At 52.9% G+C, this 27,887-nt stretch overlaps 2 protein-coding genes across 3 annotated transcripts; one reads left to right on the forward strand and one right to left on the reverse strand.

The window, feature by feature from the left end:
• Positions 1-6,225: 6,225 nt before the first annotated feature.
• Positions 6,226-20,815, reverse strand: PSMA5 (proteasome 20S subunit alpha 5). Of its 2 annotated transcripts, none has more exons than XM_058819376.1 (9): positions 20,793-20,815; positions 19,074-19,140; positions 14,788-14,914; positions 13,476-13,543; positions 12,813-12,920; positions 12,674-12,732; positions 11,901-12,003; positions 10,878-10,964; positions 6,226-6,503 (listed from the first exon to the last, which is right to left on the reverse strand). In XM_058819376.1, exons 3-9 carry the CDS (start codon positions 14,834-14,836, stop codon positions 6,426-6,428), a joined length of 552 nt encoding a protein of 183 aa, XP_058675359.1. In that variant the 5' UTR covers positions 14,837-14,914; positions 19,074-19,140; positions 20,793-20,815; the 3' UTR covers positions 6,226-6,425. The 2 variants fall into 2 exon arrangements, with proteins under 2 accessions (XP_058675359.1, XP_058675358.1); XM_058819375.1 differs by lacking the exon at positions 20,793-20,815 and adding an exon at positions 20,022-20,194.
• Positions 20,816-20,974: 159 nt separating this feature from the next.
• On the forward strand, positions 20,975-27,301 carry SYPL2 (synaptophysin like 2). The gene is made up of 6 exons (XM_058819391.1): positions 20,975-21,124; positions 21,680-21,751; positions 23,392-23,510; positions 24,825-25,026; positions 25,107-25,298; positions 26,912-27,301. The coding sequence occupies exons 1-6, from the start codon at positions 21,074-21,076 to the stop codon at positions 27,038-27,040; spliced, it is 765 nt and encodes a 254-aa protein (XP_058675374.1). The 5' UTR covers positions 20,975-21,073; the 3' UTR covers positions 27,041-27,301.
• The last annotated feature ends 586 nt before the right edge of the window (positions 27,302-27,887 follow it).

Genomic DNA, 27,887 nt, shown 5'->3' on the forward strand with positions numbered 1-27,887 from the left:
GAGCCAAACCTCAGAAAGACTTTCAGTATTGATATTCATGATTATTAGACAAAGCCCAAACTTCAGTGATAGATCCTGCTTGCCAAATTGTGAGAATATAATTTAAATGGGATACACAGGAATGAGAAAACACCAGAGGAAATGGAGGAGGTGCTGTTTTCCTCCAGCCAGCCTTAGGGTGGCTCCAAAGTCACTTAAAAAAACCAAAATCTTTATCCTGGGATGTAAAGGCACCAGCGTGGTTCCCACACAGAGCAGCAGAGGTGGCCCAGCAGGATCAAGTGCTGCCATTGCAGGTCAAAGAAAGGTGCAGGATAAGTTTATGGGGCTGTTTGATGGATCCCTTCTGTCATTTGATGTCGCTTTCTCGGCTGTTTAGGTGGCCTGGAAAGGCCCAGGGATGGCCTTGAAGAGCCGACGCTTCAAAGGACGAGAAGAGACTTCTGATCTTTTCTCGGTCTCGGTGTTTATTAATTGTTTATCTAAAAGATTTTCTTTCAGCCCGACAGAGGTCTGCACAGCAAGTCAGCCATGGGCACACTGCGAGCCCCCGGGGCGGTCACTTATCTTTATACCCGAAGTTACGTGTACAATATTTATCATTTTTCCCCAATACCTTCTACCCTTATTAACCGGTGCACTTTTAGTAATAACCAATCCCAAAGTGCCACCACCACCACAGAAGATGGAGGCCAAGAAGAAGAAGAAGAAGGACAGGACACGCCCCAATTCCTCCATCTTACTTCTTTAGACCCCCCTGTACCAAAATCCTAAACCCTGTGTTTTACACTTTAACTAACTTATCCCTTCACCATTCACCCAGTGAAACCTTCCCAGTCCTCATACAGGCGTCGTCTCCTGTGTCGGATCAAAATCCTGCCACCAGACACTTCTGGCAACATTCCAGGACTCCCGAGCCCCCCAAGGGTGTTCTCGGCCACTCTGCACCTCCATCCTGAGGTGCTGAGATCCCACAATTTGACAGCCTGGGAAAGGATGTGGTGGCAGCTGAGTTAAACCAGGTGCTGAACATCAGTGTGACTCCTGAGCTGCTTTCATCACTAAGTTAAATAAAAAAAATACATTGCATTCTCCATTGTGGAGAAAGCAGGAGCTCACAGGTGGATTCCAGCCACACCTCAGGAGGGCAAAGCTGGCTTGGCTTTAAATGTTGCTTAAGTCCTGCCAAGGGGCTGTGACAGGGTGTGTAAATCCAAGATCCAACAAAGGAAAATCTCCAGGAAACACTGCACTCCCTTTCTCTCTCCTGAGGGGCACCACATCCACATCTCACACTTGGGGCAGTGTGGATGGGCTTAGCAGCTGCTCTGCAGGGCAAACTACTGAGCTAACAGTAATAAATATATAAAAGTTTATATATATAATAAATATAGTAATAAATATATAAAAGTTTATCCATAGCAAGGAAGAAAGCACAGAAACTGATAAATAAACACATAAGGGTTATTTGCAGTTAGAGGATACAAGAATTAATAATTTGTTGTAAACTCTTGCCAATGTTGCATTGGTTAGAGCTGTTTGTTAGGAAAATTAACCCACAAACACCAGAGGTTTATGTCCAAAAAGGAAACAGAGGAGTCCTTTGGCTTTATTCCCATAAAGGCAGAGGCCATGGGGCATTCCCCTGGGGTCTCTCACATTTTTGTAGGATGCAGCCTCCTTTTTATCCCAATTTCTCAGCTGCATTTCCCTTCTCTCTTTCCCCGTTTCTGAGGTACTTGAGAGGTACAAACTTCCCATAACACCTGATACCAAAGATTTCCCAAAGATTTCCCTCTAATGTACAACCCCCCCTTTTAATTTTTAATTCTTACAAAATTTAGGGGCTCTTCTTCCCCATTATTTCTTTCATCTTTCAATGTCTAATATCATTTATCAGCAAACCTAAAGTTTATTTGTAAAAACAAATATCTTTTTCCATTCATCAATCAGTGGAATCCTTCCCATGGTTTCTTTTATTTCCCAGTGCTGGTTTTATCTACCAGCAGACCCACAGCTTGTTTGTAAAGACAAATTCAATATTCCTCTCATGTTGAACCATTACAGTGAGAATGCAAAAGCCAAAACTATTGAGCTTTTTGTCCTGCTACCTTTAGTGTCTGAGCAGTCAGGGGTGGTGCTCAGTTTTGGATCCTGTCAGACAGAAGGATTATGATGGTAAACACTTTGGTGAGCTAGGTTTTTGACAAATATTTTCAAGTTCATAGCATCACTCAGCAAGAATGAAAAAATTTATGAGCATGTGAAAAATGTGTATTATATGATTGGCTTTTTGCAAATATTCAAATGAATATTATATGTGTCATGTTAGAAAGTTATGCTGTATTAATCCTCTTAAGTAGTGTGTTAAATATAGCTCCAGGTTATAACATAATATTAAAATAGAAACTGTGCTATGTAAGATACTTTTTTTAACTAGCTCAAGAAAGGGATGAGATCATCAAGAAATTCTTTGCACAGAGATAACAGCAACAAGACACTGAGATCCCAGAGAAAAATCATTGCCTTCTTATTGTGAAGAACCAGTCCTTGCAGACTCCATGGAGTCTGACCATGATTTACAAGATGAAGGGGGGAAGTTGACAATAACCAGAGAACACCCTTTGTTTGAAAAGAATTTTTGAATCATGTATGAGATGAATGAATATGCAGCAGGCTGTTGCTTTTAAGGGTTAATCCTTTGTTAGCAAGGTGTGCTTTTCAAGAGGAAAATATCCCAACATTCCCAATTCTTTGCTTTTATTATCCTTTGTGGTCCTAACTCTGATTGTCCAAATTCTTATTGCTATAATTTGTTTTACTCTTTTTATAACCATTTTGTTACTATTTTACTTTTAAAATTTTAAAACAAGGGATTTTTCACAAGCAGAAATAAGTTTGTGTTGCCATTTGAACGTGGTGCATAGAAAGAATTTGCACTTGGAAGGGGAAGATCAGTGAAATATTTTTGTTCTGGCAGAGCAGATTTGAGAGCATCTTGGCTGTGCCCTGGGGTGTTTCTGGGCTGGGCTGGGAGCTCAGCTCGGGCGGCAGCGGCACCGTGTGGTTGCTGTGAGGAGCTCTGGCAGTGCCCAGGAAAGGGGAAGAGCTCTCCTGGCCCTGCCCCAATTCCTGTGGGGGAGCAGCTCTGCTGTGGGTCCTGGATCTTGGGCACTGCCAGGGTGGGATGGGGCACTGCCTGGGTTTGAACAGACAGGTGTTTGCTAAGGAAGGCAGGAGCCTCCCCTGAAATGGAAAATGTAACCCCCTCCCACTGAATTGCTATAAATTTTCAATTAAGGGGCTCTCAGGCAAAAATATGGCAGCAGGAAATAACAGTTCTTTAATAGGGAAGAAAATAAACAATAAAATAAACAATGCAGTACACTAAACCAACACTGCCAGAGTCAGAACCCATCCTGACACCCTGTGGGTCAGGCTGTTGGCAGCAGTCCCATTGGAATTGTGGCTCAGCCCTCCTGCAGTGTCAGGGCTGGTTCTGCTGGAGCAGGGATCCTGGAGAAAGGTGCAGTCTCTGCCTCTGAAGATCCAGGGGAAGAAGAGGCAGCTGCTGTTCCTCTGGGCAATCCAGTGCAGAAGCTGTGCTGGTGTTCCAGAATCTCCAGATTATATCCGGGTAGGAATGCTTGGCTCCTCCCTCTGGGCTCACATCTCCCAGTGGGATGCTGTAGTTCTTATCAGCCATGCAGGGACATTCAATGGCTGTTATCAGCAGGTGTCTCCCTGGAGGAAGGATTAGGTGTGGAAGAGATAAGGAAAACTGCCCACTGAGCAGAGGCCAGCTGCAATTCAGCTGCAATCACTTTCACACAGAGTTCAGCCAGCTGTGTCTCACAGAGAAGTGTCAGGACAGTGACTGCTGGAACCCCCCTGATGCTGAGAATTTCAGTTTCTGTGCTGTTAGGAGAGTGGTGCCAGAGAAGCCCAGAGAAGTCTGTCTGTCCTTGGAGATGCAGAGGGGATGTCTGTCTGTGTGTCCATCCCAGGGATGCAGAGGGGATGTCTGTGTGTCTATGCCAGGGGACGCAGAGGGGATTGTCTGTCTGTCTGTCTGTCCATCCCGGGAGATGCAGGGAGGGTCATCTATCTGTCCGTCCGTCCCAGGCGTTGAAAGTAGGGATGTCTTTTTGTCCGTCCGCCCGTGCGCTGGCGGGCACGGGGCGGGGATCTTTGTCGATTCATCTGTCGCGCTTTCTGTCCGTCCGTCTGTCGTTCTGTCTATCGGCCTGTCTTTCTGTCCATCCGCCTATCGCTGTCCGTCTATCGGGGCGTGTCCCAGCCGGGGCGGCGAGGATTGGCTGGACGAGCTGTCGCTCAGAACGCGCCCACGCCTCCTCCCCGAAGGCACATCCGCGCCAGGTGATTGGCTCGCTTATCTGTCAATCACCGCCAACCACCTCCTGTGACTGGCTGGCAGCGCTTGAACCCGTCCCTCCCCACTCCGATCTCAAATCTACCCAGCGACAGCTTCTGATTGGCGGAGAGCGCCGGAGCGATTTTTTGATTGGCTGAGGCCATAGGGGGCCTGCCCGACCCATTCACAAATCGCGGGCGGGGCCGGGGGTCCCGCAGGGGACAGCGCTGTGACCTCCGGGGATGGACAGGGCACAGGGGGGATGAGGAGCAGCACAGCACCGAGCCAAAGCCAGGCTGAGTCTCCATGTCCAGGCTCCGAGGAATTATTTAATTTTTAAATAATTTTTAATTATTTTTAAATTATTTAAATTAATTTAATAATTAAATAATTTAAGTTTTAATTATTTATGTCTTTCTTTCTTTAATGTCGTTTCTTTTCCTTCCTTCTCTACCTCTGCCAAGGTCAGGATTGAGATGGAATTTCATGTTCAGGCTAAAACCTCCATCTTGCTTTACATCTATCTCTATATTCCAAAATTTTAAACTCAAGTTTCCCACCTTGTGATATCACACACTTCTATTCAAACTCCACACCCACAATCCCAGTTCTGTCATTCCCTTTTGGAAGCTTCTCCTCAGCCTCAGGTCAATGCAGTGTTCTCCTGGTGGTCAGTGACTGTCAGCACAGAAAGTCTGGAATTCTCAGCATCCAGAACTCCCAACATCTTCCCAAAAGAAAAAAGCCATGAAAATGTAATTTAGGTCATTTGGTTCCACCTGCAGGGCAGGTGTTGGATCCCACTTCTAAGGGCAGCACCTGATCCAATTTGTTCCCTTTAAACAGCGCTGGGAGAGGAGTCAGGAATTCTCCCAGGAGGGAGGGGGCTATGCTGAAACTGAGGTGATCCAAAAACTGATTTTCCAGATTTGCTTCCCCTCCTGAATCCATCTGGCAGTGGCAAAAGAGGGGAAAACCAGCAGGAGAGAGATTCTTCCTTCTGGAAAAGGCAGAGCTGGACATGGGGGGAGATTTGATGAAACACATTTCCTCATTTCCAGCATTCCTATTTCCTAGGGCAACCCCTGTCCCAGCTCTACTCAGCTCTTCCACACCAGCCAGTGCTGCTTGGTTCAGGGTAATACCCTAATTTATCCTGAAATTGTAATTTGAAATTGTAATTTATCCTGGAATTTGATTTCCAGCCCTCTACCCTGCTCAGAACCAGCTGCCAGGATTGAGGCAGAGCTGGCTTTCCCCACACCCATGACTTCATAGGAAAATACTCTTTTAATCTTAATTTATTCCCTTATCAGACCCAGCTTTGATTCCCAGACACTGTTTTGAGGACACACAGAGAGATTTTTGCTGGAGAACAAAAAACTAAGTGGGATAAGCAGGAATTTTCTGGTGTAAAACAGGGTTAACTCAAACCCCAGTGGTACCTGCAGGATTTCAGTGGTGAGGGGTTATCTCAGCCCATTATCCCTGTTTCTGCTTGGGGGGCTCTGATCTATCAGTTGTTCTGGATTTTTTTCAAACACAAACCCCAAGGCTGAGTGCAGATTTCTTTGCAGGGAAGCAGATGGAGCTCCAGGAACTCTTTTACAGATAAAAAACACTGGAGAAAGAGGGAGGAATGCACTGAACAGATTTAAAACTCTCTATTTTTTTAAAAGAAGTGTGGAATAACACCTGGATTTCCCCATGGACAGCACCACAAGAGGGAGACTCACTCCTGCAGCAGGCCTGGCAGTGCCCTTGGCACAGCTGCTGTCCCAGTCCACCACCCCCAGTTTGGGCTCCAAATCCCTCCCTTCCCACCTTTCCCCCCTTGCTGAGGAGCCCAGTGAGAGTAACAAAATGATTTATTTCATTCCCTCCTTGGGCAAAGCTCAGTTCTGTCCAGAAAAGGTAAAAAAACCTCTGGAGTTGGCAGAGCAGCAGATGCAGGTGCTGTGGGGAGGGAAATCCCAGGAGCTGGGTGAGCTGCACCAGGTCCTTTGGTCAGGGCAGGGCTTTGAGCTTTTGGGGGGTTTCTCCCTCTTTTTCAAATATCCTTGATGACCTCCTCCAGCTCCTCCTTTGTGTACATGTGGAATTTCATGCCAGGCTCCACCGTGGCAAGCTGCAAGAGAAGGAACAAGGGGTTAAATGTGGCTGAGGAGAGCAGGGAGCAGCTGTTCCTTGTGCTGATCTGCCAGGATCATTCCAGCTCCATGGTGCCCTAAAATAGCTGCCTGCTGCACAAATAGCTTTGCATTGACTCAGCCTCCTCAAGAGGAGCAGCAGCAGGGAATTTTAGTGGGAACTGCTCCCACTCCATGGGGGAAAAACCAGCAAAAACCTCCCAGGAGAGAATTCCTGCCTCTGCAAAGGAGTCTGCTCCTCCAGGAACCAAGGGGACAAATGTTTCTCTAAGGAAAAGAGGGACAGCACAGAGTCAGAGTCAGGAAAAGCCATCAAAAACCTCCCAGGAGAGAATTCCTGCCTCTGCAAAGGATTCAGCTCCTCCAGGAATGAAGGGCAAAAATCCTGTCTGTGAGGAAACTGAGGTAGAGATCCCAAAGGAAAAGAGGGACAGCACAGAGTCAGAGTCAGGAAAAGCCATCAAAAAACTCCCAGGAGAGAATTCCTGCCTCTGAAAAGGATTCTACTCCTCCAGGAACCAATCCTGGCCTGTCTGGGAGCTCAGGGGGCTCAGAAAAACTGGGAAAACTGAGGCAGGGATCTCTAAGGAAAAGAGGGACGAGTCAGAGTCAGGAAAAGCCATCAAAAACATCCCAGAGAGAATTCCCTCCTCTGCAAAGGAGTCTGCTCCTCCAGGAACCAAGGGGACAAATCCTGTGTGGGAGGTGAGGGGACTCAGAAAAACTGGGAAAACTGAGGCAGAGAAACTGAGGCAGGGATCTCTAAGGAAAAGAGGGACAGCACAGAGTCAGGAAAAGCCATCAAGGAGAGAATTCCTTTCTCTCCAAAGGATTCTGCTCCTCCAGGAACCAATCCTGGCCTGTCTGGGAGCTCAGGGAAACTGAGGCTGAGGTCTCTAAGGAAAAGAGGGACAGCACAGAGTCAGAGTCAGGAAAAGCCATCAAAAACCTCCCAGGAGAGAATTTCTGCCTCTGTAAAGGATTCTTCTCCCCTAAGAACCAAGGGGATAAATCCTGGCCTGCCTGGGAGCTGAGGGGGCTCAGAAAAACTGGGAAAATGAGGCAGAGAAACTGAGGCAGGGATCTCTTAAGGAAAAAAGGGACAGCACAGAGTCAGGAAAAGCCATCAAGGAGAGAATTCCTGCCTCTGCAAAGGATTCTTCTCCTCCAGAAACCAAGGGGACAAATCCTGGCCTGTCTGGGAGCTGAGGGGCTCAGGGAAACTGAGGCTGAGGTCTCTAAGGAAAACAGGGACAGCACAGAGCCAGGGCAGACAGCAGAAACATTCCAGAGGCAGCACCAGGGATGAGAGATACTTGAATGAGAGAAGGAACCTGGAAGAGAAACATGAGCAGAAATATTCACAGCTGGCTCAGGGATGGGAGCCCAAAGCAGGCACAGCTGTGCCAGTGGAAATGCCAGGGCTCCAGAGAGAGCTGGGATGGCATGGAATGAGCTGGGGTATCCCATAATAGGCTGGGATGGGGCAGGACAAGGCTGGGATGGGGACAGGACAGGGTGGTGGTGTTTGCAGAGGTCCCAGGATGAGGGAAGAGATGAAAATCTTGACTCCATGTTTCAGAAGGCTGATTTATTATTTTAGGATATATATTATAATAAAAGAAAATATATATTAAAACTATATTGAATAATAGAAGAAAGGATTTCATCAGAAAGCTTGAAAGGAATGAAAAAGAATGATAATAAAATCCTGTGACTGCTCACAGCCTCGACACAGGTGGCTGTCGTTGGTCATCAAATAAAAACAATTTCACATCCTGGGGAAACAATTCTCCAAATCACATTCCAAAGCAGCAAAACATGGAGAAGGTGAAGCTTTTTCATAAAAATTTTCATAAAATATGTCTGTGACAGGACATGGCTTGGATGAGAGTAGGGATGGGATGGGATGGGATGGGATCAGGGACAGAGCTGGGATGGGAGCAGGGATCAGGACAGGACAGGGATGGGATGGGAGCAGGGACAGGGATGGGATGGGATGGGATGGGATGGGATGGGATGGGATGGGATGGGATGGGATGGGATGGGATGGGATGGGATGGGATGGGATGCCCCTGAACTCAGGCACTGGGCACATGGTTTGACTCTCCAGGATCAAAGTATGGATGCAACCAAAAACCTGCAGGAAAGTTCTGGAGCATCCCAGCAGATCCCAGAGCTCTTCCAGGGTGATTTCTCACAATCCCCCCCTTCACCAGCACAAGGAACCCCTGATCCAGGGCAGGCAGGTACCATGAGGTGTTTTCCAGGTGTTTTTCCCCACACTCAGCCTGAGAGCTGCTGCCAGCCCAGGTTTCACCCAGACCTCTCAGACAAGGTGGAGACTCTTGGAGATGCCACTTTAGGCTCCTCAGTCATGGAGTAGTTTGGAAGGGACCTTAAAGCCCACCCAGTGCCACCCCAGGGACACCTCCCACCATCCCAGGTGGCTCCCAGCCCTGTCCAGCCTGGCCTCAGACATTTCCAGGGATCCAGGGGCAGCCCCAGCTGCTGTGGGCACCAAACCACCCTGGACTGATCCTGGGCCCAACCAGAGCCAGATTTATGCACCAAAATCAGCTCTAAATACCAAAAAACCCTTCATGACCACTACAACCAGCAGAGACACCAATTCCTTTGCTTCTCCACACCTGTCCCTCACCTTCTCCCCACCTCCCTGACAGGCTTCACAGGGAAGTCATTAATCTAAAATTGTCAAGTCCTTTCAGGCTCCTGACCTTTGCCACCAATGGATTTAACTCTTGCACAGCCACACTTTCCCTCTTCTCTTTGTTCCTTGATGGAAAATGCCACAGCAGCATGGCCAGAGCCAAGGAATGGGAGAGGCACATACTTCTAGGAAGCAAAGAGCTATTCAGGTGGCACATTTTCAGCCAGGGGGTGCCTTGAGTCAACAGAAACCTTTTAATCCTCAGCACATTCCTGCTGTCCTTCCCCCTGCACCATGCCACCCCACTGCAGGGCTGTGCCAAGCACAGTTAAGCCCTGTTAAACAGGGACATGACATCAGGATACTGTACACATTCCTCTGCCTGCACTGTACCAGGAAAAAATGTATGGCCAAGGGCTGGGAGAGCACCTGGGGAGGAGATTCCAGCCCCAAGGAATGATTTTGGGACACAGTATCCAAGTTTCCATGTGCTGTTGGCCTTCCCCTCCAAAGGAAGTTGAATCCCACCAGGAATGGTCGCCCCACAGCAAAATTTAACACAAAAAGGGGGTGAATAGCTTGGGGCTGTTTGGGAAAAGGTTTCCCAGCACTCAGAGGGAAGGAAGGGGAGGAGAGAGCAGCTCAGGAGCTGGAATGCCACACTTTGCAAAGGTCTGGTGTCTCATAACCCACCCAAAATAGAAGCAAACTCTATACACCAGCCTGGCTTCTCATCTCCCTCTTACCCCACCCAGTGCAGGGGGTTTGGAGCTTTCCCACCCAAAAAGGAGCCTGAGGAGCAGCTCTGGGGGTCTGTGGGTGCTGCCTGCCCCCAGGGCACAGGGCACAGCCATTCCTGGAGGATCCTTGCTGCTCCCACTGCCCAGGGGATTTTTGGCACTGCCCCAGGACCAATATAGCAGCCCAGGAGCTGGGTGATTTTCATTCCTTCTAATATTACAAGCAGCAAGGCAAAAAAGAATGGTTAGATGCAGGGGAAGCAGTCTGGGTGGTATGTTGGGTTCTGCTGACTGGAGAAGGTCAGAGAATCCCTTCTGCTCATCCTGGATCTGTCACTGTCATATTTCCTGAAAAATCCTCTTTGCCCAGGATTCTTCTCTGGGAAGCTGAAAAGCCTCAGAGAGAAATGAAAACAATATTATCTGATTGCTTCTGCTGTGTTTTCTGCTCTGGAATGTGGTTTGGACATGGTTTACCAACTGATTATTGTTTGATTGGTTCCATGTGAATTGTTTTTAATTAATGACCAATCACCATCAGCTGTGTCAGACTGAGGAGTCAGTCATGAGTTTTTATTATTCATTCTTGCTAAACCTTCTGTCTGAATCCTTTCTCTATTCTTTAGTATAGTTTTAGTATAGCATTCTTTAATATAATATGATATTTATAACAATAAAATTATTTATAATCATAAAATAACAAATTAGCCTTCTAAGAACATGGAGTCAGACTCATCTTATCCTGAGGAGGTGCAAATACCACATGGATCAGCCATGAAAACAGACCAGGTTCTGCACCTCTGGAAGGGGAAAAGCTTCAACTTTTCCAAAATGCCCCAGAGGATGTGATGAAAAGGGCAGGAACACCTGCAGGACCTCAGGAAGCCCTGAGCTGCTCCATTCCTTGCTCCAGGGGCAATCCTGACTCCAGCAGGACTCACCTCAATGTTGGTGGCATTTAGCTTCTCCTCCATGACCTGCTTCAGGATGACCAGGGAAGATTTGATGGCTTCCTTTAACGTCATGGACTGCAAAACAAATGGCTGATGGATGACAAGCTGCAGGCTCAGCCCCTGGCCCTCCCCTCTCCCAAATCCCCTGAGCCAGGCAGCCAAAGGAGCAGCTTAGCAAGGGATCTGCAGCATCCCTGGGAGCCTGGAGCAGGCAGGGCAGGGATATCCACAGGGACAGTGAAATCCTGCCTTTGTGAGGTTTAAAAATGGTTCATTTGGGGACATAAATCTGGTAAATTTAAAATGGTTTATCTGGGACAGGAGGGGCTGTTTCTCTTCACCAATTCCCTCCCAAAAGTCAGATTCCCTCCAGGCAGAATCCTCCATGCTGCATTTAATCTGCTAAATCCCAGGCATCCCTAGAGCCAGAGGGATGTGCAGCACAGCTGTGTTTCCCTAACTCTGCACTTGAAAAAGGGTTCACAATCCAGGATTTGGGTAATTTGAAGATTCTAGTGAACAAATTAGTCTTCCCAGCCACCATCACTAATTGTGCTTTTCCTCAGGGTTTGGTTTCTTACCACCCAAAATGTGCAATTCTCTCATCATGGGGGAAAAAATTCCTATTTAATATCAAACATGAGCAGAACTTCCAGCACAAAAACTGCTCCCTTCTCTGAAGGTGCTGCTGTGAGCTCAGGATGCTTCCAGCTGTACCCACACAGAGCCTGATGCTGACAGCAGCACCCAGAGCTCAGTTTTTATTTATAGAGAACTTCCTGACATGGCCTTAATTATCTCACAGGCAGAGAGCAGCTGCTGGGAGCAGCTCTCAGTAGTAGAGATCCTCAGCACCTACTCACAGTGATCCTGCGCTGAGCAGCTCAGGCCCCTCCTCTCCTCTCCAGCCCAGCCCTAAATCCTCACTGGGGAGGGAATGAGGGGATCCTGGGAAGTGGTGAGGTACCCCAGACCCACAGAGGCGACCCCCACCCCAAATTCAGCCCTTACCTTGTGGTAAACCTCCTGCAGGGAGCTCTGGGCTCCCTCAGAGGCAGAGCCGATGGCTCTGGCATCGCACTGCACGAACGTCCCTGAGGGATCCATGTGGAACCTGTGGGGACAGGGGGTCACTGCCTGCACCCCATCCCTCCCCACGGCACCCCAGGGACTCTCCCACCAACCCCCAGAGCTCCCTGAACAGCTGGAGCTGGGATTCATTCCCAAGAGCTTCTGGGCTCTTTCCTCAGAGAACCATTTCCCTTCGGATTCCTCATCTTATCCTCATTTTTTTTAAATAAATTCAGCAAGTTTTTTTCCCCTGACTGGTCTGGCTCTGCCAAGCCTTTCCCACTTCCAGTGGGGCCATTTGAAGCACTGAGTTCAGGTTACAGCTGCTCCAACACCTCCCCCAAGGAATGTCACATGGATTATGTTACCGGTGGCTCTGCCGCTCCTTTAGGGAAAGGTACAAATACACTCAAGATGAGGAGAGCTTTAACACTTCCCTCCTCCCCAGGAAACCACATTTTTAATTTAAAAAGGCAAGGGTTTGGGGCAGATATGATGATTTTCCATGCCAAACAAGCAGGTGGGGCTCTGGAAAGGGTTTAACAAACTTATCAGGGACATAATGGGATAAACCCAAGGAAAATCCCAGAAGCAAGTCCTTAAAACAGCCTGGGAATTTTGCAGTGGAGGTTTGGTCTTTTCCCTGGATTAGGTTTGGTCTTTTCCCTGGATTAGGTTTGGTCTTTTCCCAGGATTAAGAGAGCAGAACTCACAGCTGGGGTCCCTTCTCATCCACCCCTCCGAAGAGCAGAGCGACACCGAACGGGCGGGACTGCAGGACAAGGAGGGAATGGGTCAGACAAGGTGGGACAGGGGGGTTCCCCAGCACCCCCCAATCCCCCCCAATCCCACCATGGCTCCTGGGTCAGCATCTTCCTCCCCAAACTGCAGGGCCAGGTTGGACACAGCCTGTGTGACACTCTCCACTGTCATGGTCTCGTTGTAGGTGAACCAGTGATTCTGCAAGAAAATACAAATAAAAATTCCCATTAGCCCCATGTGCCCAAAATATCCCACCCCTGCATGGCTGAGGTGGAGAACACAAGGATAAATTCCCTGTGGAACTCAGGGCACAGCCAGTTCCCCCATGGAAGCATCAGGCAGAGTGGGATGTACAAAAATCCACAGAAAATTGGATACCAAGGCTTGGGGTGCCAAGAGGGAAATGCAAGGCTGAAGGGATTTATCCCAATATCTGCTTTGGAAGGAATGTGTTACAGCTCCCCAGAGGGTGGAAAAGTGCTGATATACAGGAGAAAACCCCAGGAAAATCCTTTGCAGCAGCACAGATCTGTACCTGGGATCTCCAAGCACCTGAGGCATCCAGGAAATTTAAGGGGATAAAAAGAAAACCAATACATCCAATATTTTACCAGAACACTCAGCCCCTACACTCCCACCAAGCCTCCAGCTCCCCACCAGCTTCTTTGATGGAATGATCTTCCCTTTCCCAGAATTTCCAGGAGTTCCTGGGATTTGTGCTGCTAATTTAAGAAGAGAGATGCCAGATCTTACCTGAGTCTCCACTCTGGCCTTGTCAATTAAAGTCTTTGCATCAGCTATTAGGCCACTCATGGCACATCCTGCAAGGGAAAGGACAACCAGGAATCATTCCTGTCTCATTCCTGTTTCATTCCACTCATTATTTGGGATGTGTTTTCCTCCAAAATGCCCAAAACCACCAAGGGGTGCAGGGAGGAGCTGGTCCCTGAGTGGGAAGGTGGGGAAAGGATTTGTCCCCCTGTGCTGGGCACTGCTGAGGCCACACTTGGGAACAGTTCTGGGTTTCTCACAAGAAGGACAATGAGGAGCTGGAGCATGTACAGAGAGGGGAACAGAGCTGGGGAAGGGACTGGAGCACCAAAAATGGCTGAGGGAGCTGGGAAAGGGCTCAGCCTGGACATAAGGTGGCTCAGGGAGGACCTTGTGGCTCTGCACAGCTCCTGACAGGAGAGGACAGCCAGGGAGGGTCAGGCTCTGCTCCCAGGACAAGATGGAACAGCCCCAGGCTGCACCAGGGCAGGTTCAGGTCAGATATTACATTATTTTTCCATGGAAAGCATGGTCAGACCCTGGCAAAGCTGCCCTGTGAACACTGGGGGAATCCCCATCCCTGGAAGGGTTCAAAGTGAGGATGTGGCACTTTGGGATATGGATCAGTTGGGATGGTTGGACTCCATGATCTTAGAGGGCTTTTCCAGCCTTGAGGAGTCTGTGGGATTGATCCAGATTTGCTCCAGAACAACCTGCTGGGAAGGACCCTGGCTGCCCCACAGGAATCCCAGCACAGATCCCTCTGGGGGATTGCATCACAAGCTCCTTGGGAGGAGGAAATTGGACTCTTGCCCATGGAGCAGCAACACAGCAATTTTGGAGGTTGCTCCTCCCATGCCTATGGAGCAGTAACACAGGAATTTTGGAGGTTTCCTGCCCCTCAGGGTGACATATTTGGTCATGAGCCCATTGTGGGCTGCTCAGGGCATGGGTGGCATCAGTGATTCTGGAGAAACTGGCCCCGGCCAGGCCCACCATAATTCCCTGCCCTCCCAGCAGTAAATTTGGGATGAACTTTCACAGGGGAGGTTACTGAGGCAGGGGGATGGAGCTTCAGCTGCCTCTTTCTGCTTCCTGGAGCTCCTTCTGCTGCCTCAGAGCCTGCAAAACCAGTGAGCAGGAGCTGGTGTGCACTGGGAGGGATGAGCATTCCTGGCAGGGAGGGCTCATCCCAACACACAACTCCCCAAATTGCCAGGGGATGGACTCTTCTCGTAAATAATTCACAATTTAGGGGTGATCTGATGCACAGGGGTGAGTCCCTCCTCCATACCAATGTGGGAGTCGATCTCCACAATCTTCTCAATGCTGCTGGGCTCCATCAGGGGGGATGTGATCCTCTTCTCCACAGCCAGGCAAACTCCCTCTGAGGTCTGGATCCCAATGGCTGTGGAGCCAAGCTGCAAAACACCACCACAGGCTCCAGCTCACACCCATCTCACTGCTAACTCTGACTTATTTGCAGGTGAGTTGGTTTGGATTCAATTGTGTCACCCACACACAAACCCACTCCGGCTTGGCATGGTGGATTTTCAAGCTTGTGGGGAGGGTGAAATCCATGGGATTTCCAGGAGAACCCAGTGGGTCCCAGAAGGTCCTCCCTGAGCCTCCTTTTCCCCAGGCTGAGCCCCTTTCCCAGCTCCCTCAGCCCCTTCCCCAGCTGCACATCCTCCAAGCAACAGCACTTTGTGGAGCCTGCTGAGTGTAAAAGGCTCTGGGAATTCTCCTCTGCCAGAGGGAAAAGAGTTTTAAATTCTTTAAAACCTTCAAGGGTGACAGAATTTCCCACATCAGTGCAAATCCCTCTGCAGCTCTGGTTTGGGCACGTGGCTTTCCATAATCTCCTGTTCTCCCCAGCGTCCCAGGCAGCAATTCCACCCCAGGACTGCAGGACACCTCAGTGTCACCAGGGCCACAGGGACAGATCCCAGGGGCTCCTGGCAGCCCTTGTCTGGATCCTGCTGTGATCCCACCTTAATCCCATCAGGCCCTGCCTGGTTCCCACCTCAACTGCACAAACTGTCACCTTGAGCCCACAAATCCCTGCCTTGATCCCAACAGCCCCTACTTTGATCCTACCTTGGGCACACCAACAGCTGCTTGGATCCCACCTTGATCCCACCAGCCCTGCCTGGATCCCACCATAATCCTACCAATGCTCTTCTGGATTTTAGCAGCCCCTAATCTGGATCCCACCAGCCCTTACCTCCATCCTATTTAATCCCACCAGCCCCCACACTGGTCCTACTTTAACCCCACCAACTCCTAAACTCAATCCAGCCTTCATCCCACCAACAATTACCTTCATCCCACCTTGATCCCAACAGCCCTGTCTTGATCCCACCATGATCCTACCAATGCTTTTTGGATTTTACCAGCCCCTAATCTGCATCCCACCAGCCCTTACCTCAATCCTATTTAATCCCACCAATCCCTACACTGGTTCTACCTTAATCCCACCAACTCCTAAAGTCAATCCAGTCCTGATCCCACCAACAATTACCTTCATCCCACCTTGATCCTACCAATCCAGCCCCTAAATCTGGATCCCACCAGCCCTTACCTCAATCATATTTAATCCCACTAACCCCTACATTGGTCCTACCTTAACCCTACCAGCCCTGCCTTGATCCCACCATGATCCTACGACTGCTTTTCTGGATCTTACCAGCCCCTAATCTGGATCCTATTTAATCCCACCAACCTCCACTCTGGTCCTACCTTAACCCCACCTTGATCCCACTAACAATTACCTTCATCCCACCTTGATCCCAACAGCCCTGTCTTGATCCCACCATGTTCCTACCCATGCTTTTTGGATTCCACCAGCCCCTAATCTGGATTTTACCAGCCCTTACCTCAATCCTATTTAATCCCACCAAAACCCACACTGGTCCTACCTTAACCCCAAACCCCACCAACTCCTAAACTTGATCCAGCCTTGATGCCACCAACAACTACCTTCATCCCACCTTGATCACACCAGCCCTGCCTTGATCCCACCATGATACTACCAATGCTTTTTGGGTTTTACCAACCCCTAATTTTGATTTTACCAGCCCCTAATATGCATCCCACCAGCCCTTACCTCAATCCTATTTAATCCCACCAACCCCCACATTGGTCCCACCTTGATCCCACCAACTCCTGAACTCGACCCAGCCTTGATTCCATCAACAATTATCTTCATCCCATCATGATCCAACCAATGCTTTTCTGGATCCCACAGCCCCTAATCTGGATTTTACCAGGCCTTACCTCAATCCTGTTCCACCAAATCAATCCACCAAATCCAACATTGGTCCTACCTTAACTCCACCTTCATTGCACCAACAATTACCTTCACCCTACCTTGATCCCACCAATGCTTTTTGGATCTTACCAGCCCCTAATCTGGATTTTTCCAACCTCTAATCTGCATCCCACCAGCCCTTACCTCAATCCTATTTAATCCCACCAACCCCCACATCGGTCCCACCTTGCTCCCACCAACTCCTGAACACGACCCAGCCTTGATCTCACCAACAACTACCTCCATCCCACCATGATCCCACCAACGCTCTTCTGGATTTTACAGCCCCTAATCTGCATCCCACCAGCCCTTACCTCAATCCTGTTCAATCCCACCAAGCCCCACACTGGTCCTCCCTTAATCCCACCTTGATCCCACCAGCCCTGCCTGGATCCCAGCACTCCCAGCCCTCCCACCCCAGGGAATTTCCTGGCACAACTGTCCCAGCTGCAGTGTGCAATGCTCCTTCCCAACACCCACTTCAAGGCATGGGTTTAATTTTAACCCCAAAATTCCCTGGAAAGCTGCACCTACAGCCACAGGCACGGCAGGAGATGTGTTTTAATTAATCAAGCCAGCATGGCCACCAACATCCCCCTGGGAGCTTTAATTCCCGAGTCCTTGATACTTGTATTACTTTTTCTGTTACATTATTTCTTTATTCCTCTTTTTAGTGCCCCAAGGAGCCAAAGCAACACAGGGAAGGCGAAGTCAGGACCCTTCTCCCCAGTTCAACCACCTCAGAGCTTCTTCCCTTCCTCTTCTTGCCCTGTTCAAACACCCCAGAGCTTTTTCCCCTCACTACTTGACCTGTTTTTTCCAAATTTAAACTTATTGCAAAACACCCACATTCTATCAATGTAACAGACAGGAATATTTATCAATTAAGGACATTTATCAATTAAGGATGTTTAATCCCCAAAGGCCATTTGGCCCTGCAAAGGTGGGTTTGTTCATAACAACCTTCAGTTTACACAACCTTCAGTTTACATTTAAATCCACCCAAGAAGTGGTTTAGGTTGGATTTGGGGATAAACAGCTTTGGATTGCATTTTTTGGGGGATAAATCACTTGGTAGGACAGAGAGGGAACATTCCACTGAATTTTGGGGAAAATCAAAATCAAAATCAGGTTTTGGTCCTTCCTGACCCATAAAAGAGCAGAGCTGTGGGATGTTTGCCTGGAGGAAACAGACACAGCCTGATTAGGCCTTGTGGGTTCTTTGTTTCTTTTTTTTTTAATTTTTATTGGGGTAGGGATTGGAGGTACTTGAGATGATAGTTTGTGTTCAAATTTAGGTATTCATTGTTTCTTATCAATGTTACAGTCTCACAGCTGTGAGTTTTGTAGTTTTTCAGTAGTAAGGTACAAAATGGTTAACTATCTCTTGTCATAAGGTCTTTTAAGGTTAAACTATCCAAATGAGAAATTTTATTCAAATTAATTTGTCTTTTAACTTAATAATTGATTTCTTGAAGCTTGCAGTGTGGACTTTTCTGTTTAATTATAAAATACCACTCAAATCTATGAAGATGAAGGTAAAGAAGAACAATTTGTTTCCACCCTAAAACTTCTATTTTCCTTCATATTTATTACTATATTTTAAAACCCCAATTTTAAGTTTTCTATTCTGTGATATTACACACTTGTAATTAACTACACCCTCATAATTCCAGTGCTATTAATCAATTTTGGAATCCTTCTTTACAGCCTCAGGTCAAATGCAGTGTTCTTTTGTGGATCTGTGCCTTTCAGCACAGAAAACTTAAAATTCTCAGCATCCAGGGTTCCAACAAGTCCTGAGCAATCCCTGCCTGGGGTTGGAAGGAGATTTGGAAAGGAAATTTTGAAGGAAACTTGGAAATTTTTGAAGGAAACCTCGGAAATCCTGAGGGGGAAACTGGGGAAGATCCTGAGGGGGAAACTGGGGAAGATCCTGAGGGGGAAACTGGGGAAGATCCTTGAGGGGGAAACTGGGGAAGATCCTTGAGGGGGAAACTGGGGAAGATCCTTGAGGGGGAAACTGGGGAAAATCCTGAGGGGGAAACTGGGGAAAATCCTTGAGGGGGAAACTGGGGAAAATCCTTGAGGGGGAAACTGGGGAAAATCCTGAGGGGGAAACTGGGGAAAATCCTGAGGGGGAAACTCGGGAAAATCCTGAGGGGGAAACTGGGGAAAATCCTGAGGGGGAAACTCGGGAAAATCCTGAGGGGGAAACTCGGGAAAATCCTGAGGGGGAAACTCTGAAGGAAACATTTTTAAAGTACCTTTATGGCCTCGATGGCATATTCCACCTGGAAGAGCCTCCCCTCTGGAGAGAAGGTGTTCACACCCCTGCAAGAAGAACACACAGTGAGAAGGCCAGCAAACCAAAATCTTGCTCAAGGGTGAGGCCACCCGGGCACAGGAGGGGCAGGGGACACAGGGACATGTCCACAGCCCCAGGGTTGTCATGGACTGCAGGAGAGCCAGCAGGTCAAGGCAGGGGTGAGAAGCAGGTGGGGTATCCTGGAACACTTTGGAATGAAAAGGGTGAACCAGGAGCCAGACAGGTCCTGTTTGAGCATGGGATCCTGGAATCCTTGAGAGTGGAAAAGTCCTCGGAGAGTGGAAAAGCCCCTTGAGATCATGGAGTGCAGCCTCTCCCCCAGCCCTGCCAAGGCCACCGCTCACCCCTGTCCCTAAGTGCCACCTCCACGTGGTTCTTGAGCCCTTCCAGGGATGAGGACTCCATCTCTCCTCAGGGCAGTCTGTGTGAGGGCTGGACAGCCCTTTCCATGAAAATATTCCCAATATTCAAATTAAACACCCCTGGCCCAGCCTGAGGCCGTTCCTCTCATCCTGTCCCTGTTCCCTGGAGCACAGCCCGACGCCCCCGGCTGTCCCATCCTGTCAGGAGCTGTTCAGAGCCACAAGGTCCCCCCTGAGCCTCCTTTTCCCCAGGCTGAGCCCCTTCCCGCTCCCTCAGCCGCTCCCGGTGCTCCGCTCCGTTCCCAGCGCTCCCGCTCCCCCGGGCACGCTCCCATCCCCGGGTACCACATCCCCGCACACCACGAGCTCCCCTCGCCCTCAGTCTGTCCCATCCCGGCATCCCCGGTCCCGCGGCAGGGCTCGGCAGCTCCCGGTGCGATCCCAGCGCGGGAGCCGCCGGTGGGGGCGGCCCGGACCGCTCGGGCCCAGGCCCGTGACTCAGCCGCGGCCGGGCGGGCACTCACCGGTCGTACTCGGAGCGCGTGAGGAACATGGCGGCGGCAGGGCCGGGCGGTGCCGGCAGATCCCGGGGACTCCGGAGGGGCCGGGGGTGGCTCGGGGGGTCCGGGGGCACCGGGAGCGCCGCGGCCTCACCGGGGGCTGCAATGCCGCTTCCGGCCCCGAGCGGCACTTCCGCCCGCGCCGCCCGCTCATTGGACAGCGGCACTGCGGGCCGGCCAATGGGAGGGCGGGGAGGGCGGGATCAGTGCAGAGGGGAGGGGCGGGACCGGGATTGGAATGGTGGGCGGGGCTACAGCCGATGGGCGTGGCCTGAGCGTCTGGGGCGTGGTCATATCTCTAGGGCGCCGATGGGGGCGTGGTCTGAGGAGAGGGGGCGAGGCCAGAGCGGGAGCCGGGCGAGCTTTGAGGGGCGTGGTCATAGAGGGGCGTGGTTATAGTGCCAGGGGCGGGGCCAGAGCGGCAGGGGGCGGGGCCTGCGGCGGGCACGGTGCGCTGCCGGGAGGAGTTCCCGGGAATGGGGAACCGGGAAAGGGGAACCGGGATTGGGGGGTCGGGAAGGGGGGACCGGGACTAAGGGGTCGGGGAGGCGGCACCAGGAATGGGATACTGAGAAGGGGACACCGGCAAGAAGCTTCGGGAGGCGGTGTGGGGAAGGGGCTCCAGGACGGACGGCAATACGGGGAGGAGGTACCGGGAGGGGCTGTACGCCCCTGCTCCCCGGGCCATACCGGCACCCCAATGCCCGGTACACGGTGCCACGCCGCCAGCCTTACCAGCCCCGGTAGCGTTCCCCAGCGGAATTCCCGTCCCGTTCCAGCGCTCCTCATTCCCGGTCCGATGCACGGCCGGGCCCCCCCCGGGGGCGCTGCGCTGCCCGGCGGGCCCGGGGGCGGCCCGGGGCGGGGGGCAGGCCCGGGGGGCCCGGCCCAGGGGCGCTGCCGGGGGCGGGGCGGTGCTGCCCGCCCCGGGGGCGCTGCGCTGCCCGGTGGCGGCTCCCCCAGCGGAGCCGTCCCAGCGGGCGGCGGAGGCAGCACCGACCGCCCCCGGCCCGGCCATGTCGGAGCCCGGCGCCCCCGCGGCCGGTGATAAACCGCCCCGGCTCCAGGTAGGGCTCCGGTGCGTCCCCCCCTCCCGGTGACCGCGGCAGGCTCCCGGTGCAGCCCCTCGGTGTCCCGGCACTGTTTCTCGGGGCAGCTCCCGGTGTCCCCGTGCTGTCCCGGAGGAGTCCGTGGTGTTCCAGTGCCGATCCCCGGAGCAGCGCACATTGTCCCGTTGTAGCCGCCGGTGCGAGCCCCGGTGCCGCGGTGCACCCTCCGCTGCTCTGGTGCCGCGGCCGATGCCGTTCCCCGGTCCCCCAGGGCAGCCCCTGCCCGGGGCAGTCCCGTTGCCTCCCCCCCGTTTCCCCGGGGCAGCTCCCCGGTTCCCCGGTGTGGCCCCTCCTGTTCGCCGGGGCAATCCCCCCGGTTTCCCGGAGTAAACCCTTCTCCACCGAGACAACCCCCAGCCCGGAGCAGGGCCCTTTCCAGCCCCCTGACTCCCGTTACAGCCCCGTGCCCGGGGCAATCCCGTTGTGGCAATCCGGGGTGGCGCCCCAATCCCCCGGAGCTGTCCCGGTGCTGTCCCGGTGCCGTCCCGGTGCTCCCGCCGCTCTCTCCTGCAGGACCGTGTCCTTCGTGGGCTGCGCTGGGGTCGCCTCCAGGAGCCGCTGGGTTTCATCAAGGTGCTGGAATGGGTGAGTGACCCCCGTGTGTCCCCCCAGACCCCCCGTCACAGCCCCTGCTCCAGCACTGCTCCCCACAGCCCGCAGTCCCCCCACATTTGGGGGGCTCCATTCCTTCCTGAAGGAATCCCAGAGCCCGCAGAGTTTCCTGCACCCCATCAGCAGCGGGGGGGAGGCCTCGTTTTGGGGGCTCCGGGGGAAGGGGGGAGCAGGGCCACACGGGTTCGGGCCACCAGCCCCTCGCGGTGACCTTGAGCAGGTGGCTGTGCCCGGCCATGCCAAAGGGGACGGTGACATCGGGGTGCCGGGTCCCTGCCACTGCCAGGGGCTCAGGGGGCACTGGGGGGGTGGGGGGGTGTGTGGGGAGGGGACTGGGGGTCAGTGAGCCCCAGCAAGGGGGACCCTGGGGACAGGGGGGCAGCCAAGCGCCCGCGGCTCTGTCCTGTGCTGGCCGTGCCACGAATGGCTCCTGGCAGATTGGGTTTCAGGGTGGCATTTCTGCAGCTCGGCCTCGCCAGGGCCGGGGGGCTCCCGGGGGAAACTGAGGTACAGGGGGGGACTCAGCTCTCTTTGGTCATCTCCCACAGGGAGAAGGCAGCTTGAGGGGCTTTCCCCCAATCCTTTGGTTTGCATAATCCCACCCACGGGGGCTCTGGGCTCCCCCTGCCATTGAGGCCACCATATGGGATCAGACCTCATGTGCAAAGACAGCCCAAAAACAAAAACGAGCAGAAAATCCCTGGAGGATCCACTGAAACCCCTGCTTACACCCTCAGTGCCACACGCGGGCTGCCCATCCCTGCTGGGGATTATTCATCAGTATTTCTGAATCAATTCCATTTAAAACTCCCAATCTTGTCCCTAATATCCCAGTTAGATCCTTTCTTATTCTGCTCCTGAGGTGTACCTGTCTTTGTAACAACATTGTCCAGCCCTCAAAGGATGTTCTTAGGAAGGAGGAGCAGGCTGGTTGGATTTTTGAGATGTTAATTTGCATTAGCAACTCAACACGTTTGAGAGACCATTCTGGATTGAACTGCAGTTGCTGTTCACTCACATTCCTCACTATGTTGGAGCCTATTTCATACACTTCAGGTTCAAGTTTGGGTTGAGTCTGAACTATTTGAGTCCCAGTGTGGGTTGTATAAGGTCCTGCTGTTGTAAAAAGTGCAGTGTTTATTTTAAATTTCAATGATCCTCCATTTCACCTGGGAGGGTTGGGAGCTCAGCCAGGGGGAGCTGTGGGAAAACCCTTTGGGAATGATGTTTCCCAGCACCCTCACCCAAGGGATGAAAGCAGTGTCACTCCAACAGCAAGAGAGGGCAATGCTGGCTCCTGGGGAGGGGACAGATCCGGGGGTGCCACCATGGGGATGCTCCCAGCTGGCTGGAAACCCACTCTGGCACTCAGTACCCTGCCCAAAATTAAAGGGGGATGGGGGTGGGGTTGGCCTTGGTATCCCCACCCCCCCAAACATGACCCCACCCTCAAATCCCAGCGCCATTGGAATCCCAGTGCTGGAGGGAAGCCCTGAGGCCAGCCTCTGGGGGTGGCAGCTTGCCCATTACTGAGTGCCAGGGGATGCAGCCTGCCCCCCGAGGATGAAAGGGGCCCCAGAGCTCACCCCCTGACCCTTCACCCTCTCCCGTAGCTCTTTGCCATCTTCGCCTTCGGCTCCTGCGGCTCCTTCAGCGGTGAGACCGGAGCCACAGTGAAATGTGAAGGTGGAGGGATGACAGCCATCAGCATCCAGTTCGGGTACCCCTTCAGGTGAGGGGTGCTGAGCCCCCCAGGCTGCCCCACACAGGCTGGGGGTGCTGGGCTGGGTTGGATTCCCTTCCTGCTGGCAGGACCTCCATGGGACCGCAGCCATGGTGTCTGCAGAGCTGTGTTCAGCTGGAAACCACCCACACCCTGACCCCATGGGACATCCCCTGGCATCCCTGTCACTTCCTGACACCACCCAGGGGGATTCTTGTAAATCACAAAAGACCGGATGGGGAAGGAGGGAAATTCTCAGTACTCAGGGAAGTCCACGGGAATCCTGATTTATCTGAGAAGGCAATGATGGAGTTGGGCCAGATGAGAGTCACAGTTCCAACCCCTTTCCTCTGCTGCCAGCCCTATGCCAGGGCACTAGATCATGGAAAAGAATCCAGGTTATGGCAGTGGATCTGTGCCCTCCATTCCCAGGGGACCACCCCATGCTGGTTATTCTATCTATCACCATCAAACCTTCCATTCCCAGGGGACCACCCCAGCACTTACTTCATCCATCTCTCCCATGCCAGGGGACCACCCCAGCCTGGTTATTCTGTCCATCCTTGTCACCACCTCCATTCCCCTAACCCTAACCCTAACCCTAACCCCAGCCCTTACTCCATCCATCCCTACATTCCCAGGGGACCATGCCAGCCTAGTTATTGTAGCCATCCTTGTCACCATCTCCATTCCCAAGGGACCACCCCATCCTGATTATTCTGGACATCCCTATCACTATCTCCAGTCCCAGGGGACCACCTCAGCCTGGTTATTGTAGCCATCACCATCAAACCTTCCATTCCCAGGGGGTCACTGCAGCACTTACTCCATCCATCCATCCCCCCCATCCCAGGGGACCACCCCAGCCTGGTTATTCTGAACATCTCTGTCACCATCTCCATTCCCAGGGGACCACCCCATCACTTCCATCCATCCATCCATCCATCCATCCATCCATCCATCCATCCATCCATCCATCCCTCCCTCCCTCTCTCCATTCGCGGGGGACCACCCCAGCCTGGTTATTGTAGCCATCACCATCAAACCTTCCATTCCCAGGGGACCACCCCAGCACTTACTCCATCCATCCATCCATCCATCCATCCATCCATCCATCCATCCATCCATCCCAGTGGACCACCCCATCCTGGTTATTCTATCCATCTCTGTCATCATCACCATTCCCAGGGGACCACCCCATCCTGGTTATTCTATCCATCCCTATCACCATCTCCATTCCCATGGGACCACCCCAGCATGGTCACACCACCCACCCCCACCCTCCCCTCCATTCCCAGCCCCCTGACCTCCTCCGTCCCCCAGGTTATACCAGATTCCCTTTGGGATGCCCAACTGTGAGGATGAATCAGAAGCCCGCACCCTGTACCTCGTGGGCGATTTCTCCGCTCCCGCCGAGTTTTTCGTGACCCTGGGGGTCTTCTCCTTCCTCTACTCCATGGCTGCTCTGGTGCTCTACCTCCGCTTCCATTCCCTGTACACGGAGAACACGAAGCTCCCGTTCACAGTAAGGCAGGCTCACCCCGGGGTACGCGAGCCCAGCGCCGTGCCAGGGTGCCAGCTGATGCCAGGCTCTCGTCCTGGCAGGATTTCTGTGTCACCGTCTGCTTTGCCTTCTTCTGGCTGGTGGCAGCGGCGGCGTGGGGCAAGGGGCTGAGCGACGTGAAGGCGGCCACGCGCCCCTCGGCCCTCATCGCTGCCATGGCCGTGTGCCAGGCCGACGGTGTGCTCTGCAACGCTGGCACCACGCCCGCCATGGGGCTGGCCAACATCTCGGTGGTGAGGGCACGGGGGCACGCACAGGGGCATAGACACGGGCACACGTGGGCACACACAGAGACAAACACAGGGGCACGCACACGGGCACACACATAGGCATACACGTGGGCACACAGGGGCACAGAGGGGCACATACAGGCACACACAGGCACACACACATGGGCACACACAGGAGCACACACATGGGCACACACACGGGCACACACACGGGCACACACAGGAGCACACACGTGGGCACACACACGTGGGCACATAGAGAGACAAGCACATAGGCAGACACATGGGCACATACAGAGACAAGCACATAGGCAGACACATGGGCACACACACAGGCACACACAGGCACACACACATGGACACACACGGGCACACACACAGAGGCATATACACGGGCATATACAGGGGCACACATACACATGGGCACACACACACACAGGAAGGCACAGGGACACACACATGGGTACGCAGGTGTACATACACGTTTGGCCACACCTGTGCCAGATTCCTGAGCTCAGCCAGGAGAGGGCAGCATGGAAATGTGGGTGAAAACATTCCACAGCCACCTGCCTTGGTACCACGGGATGGGGGATCCACACTGTATCCCCCCCACTGGGATCCTGGCACTGGGAATGGGCATCCTGCACTGGGATCCTGGCACTGGGAATGGGCACCCTGCACTAGGAATGGGCACCTTGTACTGGGATCCTGGCACTGGGAATGGGGCACTCTGCACTGGGAATGGGCACCGTGCACTGGGATCCTGGCAGTGGGATTGGGGCACCTTGTACTGGGATCCTGGCACTGGAAATGGGCACACAGCCATCAGGGAGTGCCAGGATGGGTGTGGGGTGGTGATGCATTCCCTGGCAGTGTTCGGCATGTGTGGGGTGTGTGATGTGCATGTGGGCATGGGGCATATGAGGTGCTTGAGGTATAAGGACTCGTGGGGTCAAGTGGGGTGCATGGGGTGCATCTGGCATTGGGGTTACACGGTGCACATGGGGTGCATGAAGCATATGGGGCATATAGGGCCCATGGGGTGCACAGGTTGCATGGCACATGTGGGGCACATGGGGTGCACAAGGTGCCTGGGGTGCATGGGTGGGGAGTATGGGGTGTGTGGGGCACAGGGCGTGGGTTACACATGGGGCATGTGGGATGTCTGGAGTGCAGTGGGGTGCGTGGGATGTACGGGAATTATGGCAGGTATGGGGTGTGTGGGGCACACACCATGCATGCAGTGTATGGAATTTATGGGAAGTATAGGGTGTGTGGGGTGTATGGAATGTATGGGAAGTTTGGGGTGCATGGGGTGTATAGGGCACACACTATATACAGGCTGCAGGCAGTGTATGGAATGTATGGGAAGTTTGGGGTGTATGGGGTGCAGAGGGCACACACGATGCACAGGGTACACAGGGTGTATGGAATGTATGGAAAGTTTGGGGTTCATGGGGTGCACAGGGCACACACGATGCACAGGGTTCATGGGGGGCTCGGAGCTCATGGGGCGCACAGGGTGTGTGTGGGGTGCTATGCTCCCCCAAGGCCGCCCTGTGGGACCCTCTCCCTTTTTCTCTGCCCTCTCCCCTCTCCCCTTTCCTCTCCTGCAGCTCTTCGGGTTCCTCAACTTCCTGCTGTGGGCCGGGAACTGCTGGTTCGTGCTGCGGGAGACGCCGTGGCTGCGGCCGCCCGCGCCCCGCGACAGCGCGGCCGAGCAGGGCGCCATCGACAAGCAGTGACCGGGGGGACCCAGCCCGGGGGGACCCTGCCCAGGGGGACCCTGCCCGGGGGGACCCTGCCCGGCCCCCGGGACCTCGCGCCGGCCGCCAGCCCGGGGACCGGGTGTCGCTGTCCCCGGGCTTGGAGCTGCAGGGGGACACGGAGTCCGGGGGTCCCGCTCGCTGTCGGGGGCTCCGTGTGTCACCCCGGGGGTCCCGCTCGGTGTCGGGGGCTCCGCTCCCCGGGGTCCGTGTCTGTGTGGGGCGCATAAAGTCCTGGCTACCAGCTGTGCACTGGGGCTCCTGTGTCTGCCTCGGTGCGGAGCTGAGCACACCCCCGGCTGGGGCACCACCCCCGGTCCGTGCAGGGATAAACCCGTCCCATCTCTGGTATGGGGTGAGCTGTGGGTCCCAGACCAATATTGGGCTGATAGAGGGTCCCAGACAGGTCACAGAGGACCCCAGACCAGTAAAAGGATAATTAGGAAATCCAGTCTGGTATTGGGATAATATTGGGAGCACCAGTCCAGTATAGGGACAATCAGGAACCCCAGTCCAGTGTTGGGATAATATTGGGAGCACCAGTCCTGTATAGGAATAATCAGGAACCCTAGTCCAGTAAAAGGATAATCAGAAACCCCAGTCCAGTATTGGGATAATATTGGAGCACCAGTCCAATATTGGGATAAAAGTGGGAGCACCACTTCAGTATAGGGATAATCAGGAACCCCAGTCCAGTATAGGGACAATCAGGAGCCCCAGTCTGGTATTGGGATAACACTGGGAGCACCACTCTAGTATAGGGACAATCAGGGACCCCAGCCCAGTATTGGGATAACATCGGGAGCACCAGTTCTGTATAGGGATC

The sequence above is a fragment of the Ammospiza caudacuta genome, chromosome 24 (genome assembly GCF_027887145.1).
Source record: "Ammospiza caudacuta isolate bAmmCau1 chromosome 24, bAmmCau1.pri, whole genome shotgun sequence".
In the NCBI taxonomy this organism is placed as follows: Eukaryota; Metazoa; Chordata; class Aves; order Passeriformes; family Passerellidae; genus Ammospiza; species Ammospiza caudacuta.

Excerpts from the sequence above, each read along its gene's own strand:
- SYPL2 (XM_058819391.1), top strand. The coding sequence starts at position 21,074 with ATGTCGGAGCCCGGCGCCCCCGCGGCCGGTGATAAACCGCCCCGGCTC. Across the intron at positions 21,125-21,679 it reads ATAAACCGCCCCGGCTCCAG|GACCGTGTCCTTCGTGGGCT; the intron begins GTAGGGCTCCGG and ends TCTCTCCTGCAG. Across the intron at positions 23,511-24,824 it reads CAGTTCGGGTACCCCTTCAG|GTTATACCAGATTCCCTTTG; the intron begins GTGAGGGGTGCT and ends TCCGTCCCCCAG.
- PSMA5 (XM_058819375.1), bottom strand. The coding sequence starts at position 20,050 with ATGTTCCTCACGCGCTCCGAGTACGACCG. Across the intron at positions 19,141-20,021 it reads ACGCGCTCCGAGTACGACCG|GGGTGTGAACACCTTCTCTC; the intron begins GTGAGTGCCCGC and ends TTCTTCTTGCAG. Across the intron at positions 14,915-19,073 it reads ATGCCATCGAGGCCATAAAG|CTTGGCTCCACAGCCATTGG; the intron begins GTACTTTAAAAA and ends GGTGTTTTGCAG.